Consider the following 12,973-nt stretch of genomic DNA (forward strand, 5'->3'; position numbering starts at 1 on the left):
GGCCCGTGGTCAGCAGTCCTGGCCGATGCCCTTCCTGATCTGCACCCTGGCCGCAGGGCTCTGGCTCGCACTTCCTGCTCCTCTGTGGCCGCATCTGCCCTGATGACCTCTGCTGCGTGTGGCCGGCTCACATGCACCAGCCACACCCTGTGCCGTGCCCTGTCTCTGAAACCGCCAGCTCTAACACAAAGATCACAAGCCACGAATACGGTGGAGCCCCACAAGGACAGGGGTGTGGTTGCCTGGCACCAGGTCCTTGGTCTCCCCTCACTGCCCAGGCCCCTTGGGTCAGGGTCTTAGGCTGGTGGGTACCTCCCACCCTCCCTGGCCCTGTCATGGGCTTCTAAATCTGGCCTTGAGACAGGGGCCAAAGAAAAATCTGGACACGCCAAGAACATACGTTGTTTTTTTTTAAATGTTTTACTGTTATTTGAGAGAAGGAACATGCACACACTGTAAGTGGGGGAGGGAGGTGAGAGAGAGAGAGAGAGAGAGACAGAATCTGAAACAGCAAGCCCAATGTGGGGCTCAAACCCATGAGCCACAAGATCATGACCTGCACTGAAGTCATACGCTTAACTGACTGAGCCACCCAGGTGCCCTAAGAATATACATGTTTAAATTAAGTTTTTACATTAACATTCCCAATATTTTGGTACTTACAGGACCAGATCTATTTTCAAGCATATTTCTTCTTGAAACTTGAAGCCATCTACAATAACTTCACAGTTTGCATGTGCTAGGGAAACCAGTTATATATTAGCACTGTAATGAATCAGTAACAAACATGTTTCTTACATTAACAGGCACCCAGCAATCTAAGTTAATAAGGAAGGACTAGGGGTGCATGGGTGGCTCAGTCTGCTAAGCGGCCAACTTCGGCTCAGGTCATCATCTCACAGTTTGTGGGTTCGAGCTCAGAGCCTGGAGCCTGCTTCAGATTCTGTGTCTCCCTCTCTCTCTGACCCTCCCCCGCTCATACTTTGTGTGTGTGTGTCTCTCTCTCTCAAAAATAAATAAACATTAAAAAAAAAAAAGAGGGGCGCCTAGGTGGCTTAGTCGTTTGGGCAGCCAACTTCAGCTCAGGTCATGATCTCACAGTTTGTGGGTTCGAGCCCCATGTCAGGCTCTGTGCCGACAGCTCAGAGCCTGGAGCCTGTTTCAGATTCTGTGTCTTCCTCTCTCTCTGACCCTCCCCTTCTCACATTATCTCTCTCTCTCAGAAATAAATAAAACATTTTTAAAAATAATAATAAAAGAAAAAGAAATAAGGAAGGACTACGGGGCTGTCAGAAAAATCGCTATAACATAGATGTAAGATCACCTATAACTCCAGTATTAGAAAATACGATACTTTATGACATTGGGATTTCTTAAGCTGGGCTCAAAAACTGAAGGGGAAACACGGTGGGTGTGACCACAGCAACCTTAAAGATTTCTGTGGTGGAGAATGACAGTCTGGGAGAGGTGTACTGGTAGCCTCTGAAGTCAACAGGGGATGCGTATCTACATGTAAGGAGCTCCTACAGATCAGAACAAATGAACAAACACCACAAGAAAAACACAGGACAGGCAATCCACAGAGAACACCTGTGAGGCCACAAAGCAAATAAAAGGTGTGAGACACCCCCTCGCAATCATTCAGAGACACAAAAGTAAAGAGTAAAGACATGACCGAGATGGTATGTGACACCCACCAGGAAGGCAAGCCTGAGGAGTCCGGTGGCCCCAGGCTGCCCTGAAGGCACAGACCCAGCCCCACACTTCCCATGGCGACATGCAGGAGGACCCCACAGGCCCTCGCCAAGGCCTACAAATGCACAAAACACATCTGCACGGTTGTCCAGGATTCTCATTCCCAGACACATTCCTGGCATGGGCCCAGGTCAAGGGTGCAGGGACTGGACACCCAGCAGAGCCGGCAGGTTGTTGCCAGGTAAGTTCCACAGAGGAAAGAGGTGAAAACACCAACCCTGGAGCCCTCCTCTTTTCTGGACAGAGAGCAGACCCCGGGGAAACCTGCCCAGCTCTCGCTCAAGGGTGTGGTACACCTGAGGTCTGGCCTCCCCACTTCAGGGTGGTGGAACTAAGGAAAGTGGCCCGAGGTCATTTTCACCTACAAACAAATGCACAGTTGCTGGTGCCTGGAAGCCACAGCTGCTCCAAGCAATTCCTCACGTGACGGGCAAGCCACAGGCATGCTGCGTTTGACGGCGATTCTGGAGACCTGTGCAGGGCTGTGCCGACGGTCGCTCACCTGCGTGCCATACAGAGCTGCCCCTCTCTGCTGCCGAGGAGGTTCTGGTGCTGCCAGGCGTTGGGGCATCTCCTAATACCTCCATCTTCTTGCTGAACTGCACCTCCAAAACGGGAATGGCCTCTGGCATCCTGGCAGATATCAGGTGATAAGCTATGTCGGGCTTCCCAATGAACCGCTGGCGGATACTGATCTCATAGGGCGTGTGAACCTTAATGTCATCCACATCTTCTCTTTCATACCTATGCATGAGCATGGAACTCGAGTCATGGATTTCCAGCCCAGACACCAAGACGGTGAGACTCCCTGGTTTGACATGGGACGCTGTTCTCTGGGAGACGACAGCAGGGATTCTGACCACTACCCCTTCCTTCCCAAGAGCTTTGGGACTAGACATCGAGGCCCCTTCTTTGGGCTTTGTTTCTGATGGCATCTTCCAAAGTTTGGAGCTAAAGGGCCACCAGGAAGGGGACTCCAGCTCTGTCAGCAACCTAAAAGTCCAAAACAAAACACAGAACAGTCAACTGAGTTTCGTGCATTGTCTTCAAAACTGCTTTAGCCTTTATACAGCAGTTAGCCATTTTACAGGGCCCTTTTCCACAAGCACTCCATGAAGCAGAAGCGCAGGAATTACTATCCGTGTTTTAAAAAAGAAAACCAAGGCTAAGAGCATATCTCTTCCATCTACAGACACAGAGCTAATCAGTAGTAAGCCCACAACAGAAACACATGTCTTCTGGGGAGCCTGGGTTGCTCAGTCAGCTAAGTGTCCCACTTCTCTGATTTCCATTCAGATCATGATCTCGCAGTTTGTGAGTTTGAGTCCCATGTCAAGTTCTGCGCTGACAGCGCAGAGCCTGCTTGGGATTCTCTCTCCCTCTCTCTCTCTGGCCCTCCCCTGCTGGTGCTCTCTGTCTCTCTAAAAATAAATAAATAAACTTAAAACAAATTTTTAAAAATAAAAACAGAAAGGAAAAGAAACACATATCTTCTGAAAAATATTGCTCTTTCCATGTTTGACTCTGGGTGATTCTGACTCCAAATAAATCCTGATCTGAATTTCTAGGGAGCCATCTGATGGAACTTTCTGTAGTAATCTGTCCTGTATGATATGGTAATGGGCACATGGGGCTACTGGGCACCTGCAGTGTGGCTCCTAATGAGGGATTGAATTTTACACTTAATTACATGTGGCTAGTGCCTACCATATCAGATGGTATAGCTATAAAATAACCACTAATAACACCAGGAGATCTATCTTGTGATAAAAAAAAAAACATAAGCAGGAAAGAAAAGCAAAGGAACAAAGATCAAACAGAAAAAACAGAAAATAAATACTAAGATGGTAGAATGAAATACAGCCATATTAGTAATTATACTAAATTTAAATAGACCAAATCCTCTAATTTAAGGCAGATTGTCAGCCTGGATTTAAAAACAAAAACAAAAACAGGACACAGCTATATCTTGTTTATAAAAGATGCTGTGAAATATAAGGACACAGACATGTCAAAAGGAAAGGAATTGGTAAAAAGATACATCATGCCAGTAATAAACCTTAAGACAAGGAGTATTACCAAGGATAAAGACAGGCACTGCATAATAATTCATCAACAATCCACCAATCCAACAAAAAGACTGAATACTAAACATGTATATCTGATGAAATTTCAAAACTCATTGAGCAAACTAAACTAAAAGAAGACAAAACTAAAAGAAGAAATAGACAACCACAGTTGTAGGTTTTAACAAATTTCTCTCCATAGTCAATACAGCAAGAAGACAAAAACAATTAGTAAGAACATAAACACTGTTTAACCAACTCAACCTGATTGATATTTATTGAACCAACATCTAACTGCTGAATACACACTCTTTAAGGTGTGTTCAGAACATTAAAAAAAAAAAGGTATAATGCATCTCAATAAATTTTAAGTACTGAAATCATACAGAGCATATCCTCTGTCCTCAAAGAAATGAAATTTGCAATTAATGACAAAAGGCTAATAGAAAATCCTCAAATATCTGGAAATTAAATACAATTCTAAATAAAGGGAATCAGAAAAAAATCTGAAGTGAATGAAACAAAATGACATGCAAAAAGTGGCAGGAGACAAGTAGAGCAGTCATGAGGAAAATTTATAGCTCTCAGTGCATGTCTGAAAACTTCTTAGAAGGATTTAAAATCAGTGATTTAAACTTCAGTCTCAAAAAGTTATAAATTGAATCCAAAGTAAGTAGAAGAAACAAAAAGCAGAAATCAATGAAACTGAAAACAGGAAAAAGAAAATACTAACAAAGCCAAAAGCTGGTTTTTTGAAGTACTTAAAAAAAAAGTAAACCCTTACAAAAAGTGGTCCAAAATAAAACAAAGAAAATGAATATCACCAACATTAGGAGTGAAGGAGGCATCACCATAGAGCCTTTAGCCTCGGAAAGGCTCCTTGGGGATGCCATACCCAACTGCACACCAATAAATTGGACTTTTATGAAACAGACAAAACACTCAAAAACCCCAACCTTCAAAAACTGAAGCAAGAAGTAGTTCAATAATATGAATAGCCATAACAAAGTAGCAGAAAGAGAAACTGAAAAAAAAAATTCTCATTTACAGATGTACTAAAAATAATAAAATACCTTAGGAATAAATTTAACCAAGGAGGTGGAAGATTTGCACTCTTAAAACTTTAAGAAATTGATGAAAGAAATTAAAGATGACACAAAGAAATGGAAATATATACCATGCTCATGGACTGGAAAAATTAAAAAATTAATTAATTAAAATTTAGGTTAAAATGTCCATACTACCCAAATAAATCTACAGATCTAATGCAATCCCTATCAAAACTCCAAAAGCATTTTTCACAGAATTAGAACAAATAATACTAAAATCTGTATAGAACAACAAAAGACCTCAAATAGCCAATATGAACTAGAGAAATAAGACCCTAACTGGAGTTATCACAATCCCTGATTTCAGGATATACTGCAAAGTTATAGTGATCACAACAGTAGCGCACTGGCACTAAGAGACATACAAATCAAAGGAACAGAATAGAGAGCCCAGAAATATACCCACATTACATGTTCAATTAATCTATGATGAAGGACATAAGAATATGCAATGAGTAAAAGACAGTATCTTCAACAATGGTGTTGGGAAAACTGGATAGCCACATGCAAAAGGATAAAATAGGACTCTCTTTTACACCTTACACAAAAATAAGCTCAAAATAGACTAATGGATTAAATGTGAGACCTGAATACATAAAGCATCTAAAAGAAAAAGTACAGGGGCACCTGGGTGGCTCAGTCAGTTAAGCGTCCGACTTTGGCTCAGGTCATGATCTCATGGTTTGTGGGTTCGAGCCCAACATCGGGCTCTGTGCTGACTGCCAGCTCAGAGCCTAGAGCTCGTTTCAGATTCTGTTATCTCCCTCTCTCTCTGACCCTCTCAGACCCTCCCCTGCTCACGCTGTCTTTCTCTCTCTCAGAAATAAAACATTAAAAAAAAAAAGTACATAGTAATTGGCTAGACATCGACCTAAGTAACATATTTGTGGATACATGTCTTTAGGCAATGGGAACAAAAGTGAAAACAAGCTGTTTCACTTTATTTTCACAGAATAAAAAGCTTCTGCACACCAAAGGAAACCTCTGACAATACAAACAGGTAACCTACTGAATGGAACAAGATATTTGCAAATAATACATCTGATAAGCAGTTAATGTATAAAATACATAAAGAACTTCTATGACTCATCACCAAAACAAACTAACAAAAACCCAATTAAAAATGGGCAGAGGATCTGAATAGGCATTTCTCCAAAGAAGACATCCAGATGGCCAACAGACACATGAAAAGATGTTCAACATCATTCATCATCAGGGAAATACAAATCAAAACTACAATGAGATACTACCTTACACCTGTCAGAATGGCTAAAATTAACAACTCAGGAAACAACAGATGGTGGCAAGGATGCAGAGAAAGGGGAACCCTTTTGCACTCTTGGCCAGGAATGCAAACTGGTGCAGCCACTCTGGAAAAAACTACAGAGGTGTTTCAAAACTTAAAAGTAGAATTACCATATGATCCAATAATTTCACTACTGGGTATTTACCCGAAGAAAATAAAAACGCAGGCAGTAAAGATATATGCACCCCTATGCTTACTGAGGCATTATTTACAATGGCCAAACTACGAAAGTAACCCAAGGGTCTATCCACAGAGGAATGGATAACGAAGACCACACACACACACACACACACACACACACACACACACACACACACAGAAATATTGCTCTGCCACAAAAAAGAATGAAATCTTGCCATTTGCAACAACATGGATAGACTTAGAGAGTATTATGCTAAATAAGACAAGAGAAAGACAAACAGTACAGGATATCACTTATATGTAGAACCCAAAAAACTAAACAAATAAACAGAAAAAAAAAACAGAAACAGACCCATAAATACATAGAACTGCTGCCTGCCAGAGGATAGGGGGGTTGGGTTAGGAGAAGAATGAGTGGAGTGGGGGATAAAGGCTTCCAGTTAAAGAACAAATAAATCATGGGGGTAAAAGGTACAGCACAAGGAGTATGATCAATGATACTGTAATAGTGTTGGATGGTGACAAACAGTAGTTACACTTGTAGTGGGCACAGCATCAAGTATAAACTTGTCTGATATGTTGCACACTGAAATTAATGTGACCTTGTGTACCAATTATACTTCAATTAAACAAAGGGAGGGGTGTGGACATCCACCCTCACCTGGCTGCACTAGGGTCCTCCCCCGAGAGCAGGATGGCAGTACAAGAGGGAGCATGAAGAGCCAGTGCAGTAGAGGGGGATGGTAACAATACCTCCCTGATTCTCCAGTTTAGGGCACTGTTGGCCCTTAGTCGATCTAAAAATTCACATGGAAGTGCAAAAGACCCAGAATAGCCAAAACAATCCTGAAAAAGAAAAGAAGTTGGTGGCTCTCACTACCTGAGTGTGAACTTATGATGGTGTGGTACTAAAGAAGGGTTACAGCATGGATCAATGAGATGGAACTCAGAGTCCAGAAACAAACCTTTACCCTATGGTTAGCCGGTTTTCAAGAAGGATAAAAGAACAATTCAGTGGGGAAACATCTGTCTTTCAACAAATATTGCTGAAATTAATGAATAGCGATACACCAAAAAAAAATTTGACTCATTTCTCACACCATTCACAAAAATGAACTCCCAGTGGATCAAAGACCTAAACATAAGAGCTAAACTATAAGTATCCTGGAACAAAGCAAAAGAATAAACCTCTGTGAGTCTGGATTAGGCAATGAACTGGATATGACACCAAAGGCAACTGACAAAAAAATGAAAAAGACAGATACATTGGTCTTCATCAAACTTAAACTCGTTTAGCCTTGCATCCAGCCAGGTCTGGATGCTATCTGCTGGGGAGGCACATGCCATCAGGTCTGGGTATCATGGTGTCCATAACAGATTTACCACAACAGAATGTGTACTTCCCAAGAAAAAAAAAATTATAAAACACACAAAGAAAGAAGGAAACGTGGCTGATTCATTAAGCCCATCCCCATCTCTGAGGAAGTCCTAATATTTTAATTATCAAAGATGTTACACCAAAATCTTAAATATGTTCAAAGAGTTAAAGGCAACTATGACAAATAACTGAAAGAAATCAGAAAAAAATGTCTGAACAAAACAAGACCATTACTAAAAAGGCAGAAATTATGAGAAGGAACCAAACAAATTCTAGAGCTGAAAAGTGCAATCACTGAAATGAAAAACTCACCAGAGGGATTAAATAACAGATCTGAGGAGGGAGAACAGAGAATGGGTGAATTTTAAGGTAATGCCTTTGAAATTACCCAGTCTGAGAAGCAGAAAGGAAAATGAAGGAAGAAAAATGACCAGAGCCTAAAAGACACCATCAAACATACCCGCAAATGTATTATGGGAATCCCAGATGGACCAGAAAGGGACAGAAAATGAATTTGATGAAACAATGGGTTGAAAAGTGCCCAAATCTGATGAAAGACATGAATGTACATTCAAGAAGCTCAACAAACTCCAAGAGGGATAAACTTAAAAAAAGTCACATCAAGATATGCTATAGTCAAACTGTTGAAACCCAAAGACAAAAACAGAATTTTTTTTTTTTTTACAAATAGTTTATTGTCAAATTAGTTTCCACATAACACCCAGTGCTCATCCCCACAAATGCCCTCCTCCATGCCCATCCCTCCTCCCCCCCACATCCATCAGCCCTCAGTTTTTGTCAGCATTCAAGAGTCTCTCATGGTTTGCCTCTCTCCCTTTCCCCCACCATTTCCCCCCTTCTTCTCCCGCTTGGTCCTCTGTTAAGTTCCTCCNCAAAAACAGAATTTTGAAAGCAGGAGATGAATCTTCCTGTTCAAGGGATTTACAGGAAGAGGCAGTCCAGTGTAATCAGCCAGCCGCCAAGAAGCAGGCTGCACACCCCTGAGAATGGAGGCACACTGGAGACTTGGCATTGGTGGCTATAGCCAGGCTGTCCTCGGTGAGCTGAAGTCTGTGCTGCTGGGCCCAATCGTAGTTTCCATCCCTGTCGCCATGGCCACTTTGTTCACGGGCCCGGTGGGCAACTTCAGGAGACACTTGGGAGACAGGCTGACTGGTATCCAGGGCACAGGACATCCTCTCCACTGGGTTATTACAATCCTCTACTGAATTCACCCTTCGGTGAGCATTCACGTGGGACACATCGTTGCCTTCCTTCCCAACCAGAGAAGTCAATACACACACTTCTGCTCCAGACCTCCTTGTCCTGAAGTTTCCAATCGTGTTTCTCCCAGTCCTGAGCATCAGCCAAACCACCGGCCACAGCCAATCGGCATGTGACTAAACATCTGGCCGTTCCTCCTTCCAAGAAAAGTGTTGAGCAGAGTGCCACACACTGGTCACCCGTCTCAGGGGAGCACTCAAACACTCTGCCCACAGCGTCTGGTATCGGAGTTACAGAGCATAACACGGTCCAGTGCTGGACGGAGGGGTGCCGTACTCAGCTTTCCTCACGCAGAGAAGAGACAGCAGAGCCGCCTCTGGTGGTGGCACCTGGTCCCCTGGCAGCCGATGCAGGCCAACAGGTTTGTGCGTCCCTGTAATGCTGTCAAGGACTCCTCCTTCCCCAATGGACTCTGAAATATAAACTCTGACAGCTGGCAGGGTGCTGCACTAGAACAAATGAGTGCTGGTTGAGCTTATAACAGGGAAACCCATTTCCCTCCTAGGTGATGAGCCTGGCACAGGCTGTGTGCTCTGGCACTCAGATCTATTCTAATGGGGCTGACAGTGACTCAGAAGACTAAACAAGACTCCCTTCCCAACACAGTGAATTCCCAGGCACGTGGCTTGAAGTTCTGCCCACTGGAAGGACCTCCCTTCACCTCTGTCTGTTTTGGGGCAATGTCTGCATATGGCACAGAACCATCTGTTAAGTGTGAACCAGGTCCCGCTGCTTTCATCCTCAGCCAACTGAAGGGAGGACACTCCCCAGGTATGGCCTATGCTGTAGGTGTAGGCTGGGGGACAGAAGGTGGGGGGCAGGAGTGGGGGCTGTAGTACAGGAGCAAATTCCCCACGCAGCCTCACCTGTGCTGTCAGGGCCTGCACGTCCCTGATCTCCTGCATCACAGCACTGTTTGATGGGGGAAGGGGGGCATAGGGCGTCACTGTGCATGTCCCAGGTCATGGCTCGCTGGGTCAAATAACCCTCATTTCAGGAAGAACAGCCCAGATCGCTAGGTAATTGGTGGTCCAGGGTCCAGTGTTCAGTCTCTACAAAGGCCCAGCAGCAGCCAAGAGCTGTTTCTCGAAAAGAAAGAAGTTTCCTGCACAGGCCTGCAGGGCTTCTCTCCGAAATCTAGGACATGCACTGTGCCTCCCCACAGAGGTCCAGCAAAGGCTCCAGAGAGCACCCGACTCCCGCGGTCCTGTGACAGCCACCGGATCTGCTGGATCGCGGGGCCCACGTGTCAGCCCGCACCTGCTGCAGAGCTTCCTTGCTCTAGGCCCCACTCAAGACCAACAGGTTTTCATGTTGCTTGGTAAACGGGCCAGAATAGCACCACAAATGAGGATGTTGCTTCCAAAATGCTAAGAGGCTCACCAGGCAGTGTCTGCTTTTTGGTTGTAGGAAGAGCCAGAGGCAAAAACCTGTCCTTCGCTGTAGAAGACATGCTTCAGTGAGCCACACACCAGTCCTGAGAGCCCGAGTCCCTGGGAGACTTCTCTCCCAGCCTCTGATATGCAAATGCCGTTGTGGCATCCCAAGTTCTTGCTAACTTCACGCACTTGATGCAGTCAGCATGGCATCACCCAGGTCATGGACCAGGGTGGATGCTGTGGAGGGAACACAGTCCAGATCTCCGTGACAGAAACAGGCCCGGGGCTGGAGAGCTGCAGTTGCCCTGAGGTGAGGCAGCACAGACAGTTTGCCGGGGAGCAAAGTGCTCTGGTGGCCCCCCTAACAGGACAGACAGAGCGCGTCTGCCAGTGTAACCGCAGGCACCAGGTCCCCTCCCAGAGGACGTGCTAACTTGCTCAAGTGTCGGGAGCAGCAGGTGCTGTAAGAGCACCACCTGGTAATGCTTAGGACAATCCCCTGGTCTCCTCCATCTTTTTGCCGCACAGCCAAGTGCGTGTGCTGGGTGGAGACAGTGCCGGCTTGCTATCCTCACACCCTGCAGGTGGTTGAGGGGGCACTCACTCTGCAACCCTTGCAAGAATGGTTCACTATTCCAGGTGGCTCCAGTGGCCTCCCCAGAGGAGCTCTCGCTCAGCATGTCAGGGAACTGGCACGGGCTTCTCTAGCTGCTGAGAGTGTGCATTCCGATTGTGTGCTCCAGGACTGGGAAGATCAGAGGCCCGTAGGGACTGCTGTGTGATTGTGTGTGGCAGACCTGAGCTGAAACTCCAGAGATCCCCTGACCTCAATAAGCCCCTCCTCTGACTGGTGGGCCACAGGGCCATTTTGGATCTGCTAGAATCAGAGTCAGATCCAGTGTCCCCTAGTTCCGAAAAGTCTGATGACTTCCTGCCCCCAGTGCACAGTCACCCTGGTTAGACACCACAGGGCCCTGGGGGGGAAGGCTGGCACGAGGAATGACAGTGTCAACCGCTGGTGGCATCCCAGGGTCCTTCCTCAAGGGGACCCTGTGTCCCCATCCTTCAAGGGGCTTCGGATCTGGAAACTGGTTCAACTCTGGGACATGATTCAGGGGCTTTCTAATTCCAGTTAGAGGCTCACTCGCTTGACCTCAGGCCCTTCTGTGTACACAGCCCTGGTAAGGACAGAGGTCCCTACCTGCCCATCTGTTTCTCGTCCAGGGACACATGACCACCCAGCCAACACCACAGGTCTCTGGGACTCACGCCACTCTGACTCCTGCTTCCACTCTCCTTTCCCTTGTGGTGACCATCCCACATGTCTTCAGTGACTGCAGGCCACCAACTGGTCCTGGACACCCAGAGTCCATCAGCCCTGCCACGGGGAGGGTCCCAGCCCAGCACCCTGGAGTCCATCACCCTCGAGTCCATCACCCTCATCACTCCACCATGGGGAGGGTCCTGGCCTGGGACCCCGAAGTCCACTTCCCCTGCCATGGGGAGGGTCCCAGCTCAGGGGCAGCAGTGCTCACCATCCTTTCTGGCCTACACAGAAGAGTGGCCACACGGCTCTTCGAGGATGTGGGGTCCCTCACAAACGGTGTTCTCATGGTCCTGGGGGAAGTGTGTCCTCTGCGCCGGGCCAGGTGGGGAGCAGGTCTTACACAGTAAGTCCACAGTACCATTCCAACCTCATCCAGTGTAGGTCACCTTCCATCCATGCCTTGCCCCTTAGTGGACCAGCAGAGCCCTCTCCAACCCCAGGAGCAACAGCAGCGAATCCAGCCCCTTGTTTTGTAGGTCCTCTGCTGTAAATAATGTCCTTTCCACCACCATCCCCACCCTTAATATCCATTCTCGTGTGTGTCCTGCAGACTTCCTTCCATCCGTGGACACTGGACACTTCACGCAGCTCTTCCACGGGGTCACACACTCCTCAAGGTCACCCTTTGTGCCTCACCTTTTGGGATCTGCTGTGACTGGAGCCTAGCAATTCATCTAGGAGCAAAGGAGAGTGGTGGGGTGAATCCTGAAGAGACCCACCATCATCCTGCAAGGCAATTACCTCAGGGGGGCTGTTACAGACTCCTCCAGCCAAGACAGCTCATCTCCCCAGAGAAGGGTGGAAGGGACGTGTCTGCCAACAAAGACTCACTCAAATGGAGGGGCTCAATGCCCCCAGTTTCATCAGGACTTTCCCATATGTCCATGTGGCACTTTTCAGGATCCATTTTCTTCTTCATCAGTGTCCTACACTTAACAGCAGATAGCACACAAAGCTGGGGTTTCAATTTGTGCTGTGATTCACATGCTCACAGATGACACTCTGGATCTGGTTTTAGAAATCCTGGCCCTGCTGGTTCCATATTCAGAAATCAATCAACATCAACATACATCAATAAAAGAAAGGATAAGAACCATATGATCCTCTCAACAGATGAGAAAAAGCATCTGACGGAACACAGAATCCATTCTTTTTTTTTTTTAATATTTTTATTTATTTCTAGGAGAGAGAGAGACAGCGTGAGCAGGGGAGGGTCAGAGAGAGAGGG

The 12,973-nt window shown here is 46.0% G+C and overlaps 1 protein-coding gene across 4 annotated transcripts in view; it reads right to left on the reverse strand.

Moving 5' to 3' along the window:
* The window catches only part of SNAP47 (synaptosome associated protein 47), a 38,843-nt gene that overhangs the window by 13,818 nt on the left and 12,052 nt on the right, over nucleotides 1–12,973 (reverse strand). For 3 of the 4 annotated variants that reach the window (XM_077762139.1, XM_077762137.1, XM_077762138.1), the window contains one exon: nucleotides 2,258–2,748. In XM_077762139.1, the coding sequence (XP_077618265.1) occupies nucleotides 2,258–2,748 (491 nt within the window). The remainder of the gene's footprint in view (nucleotides 1–2,257; nucleotides 2,749–12,973) is intronic. The other variant, XM_077762140.1, reaches the window with a different exon arrangement.

The sequence above is a fragment of the Crocuta crocuta genome, unplaced genomic scaffold (assembly GCF_008692635.1).
Source record: "Crocuta crocuta isolate KB4526 unplaced genomic scaffold, BGI_CrCroc_1.0 scaffold1131, whole genome shotgun sequence".
NCBI classification, from domain to species: domain Eukaryota; kingdom Metazoa; phylum Chordata; class Mammalia; order Carnivora; family Hyaenidae; genus Crocuta; species Crocuta crocuta.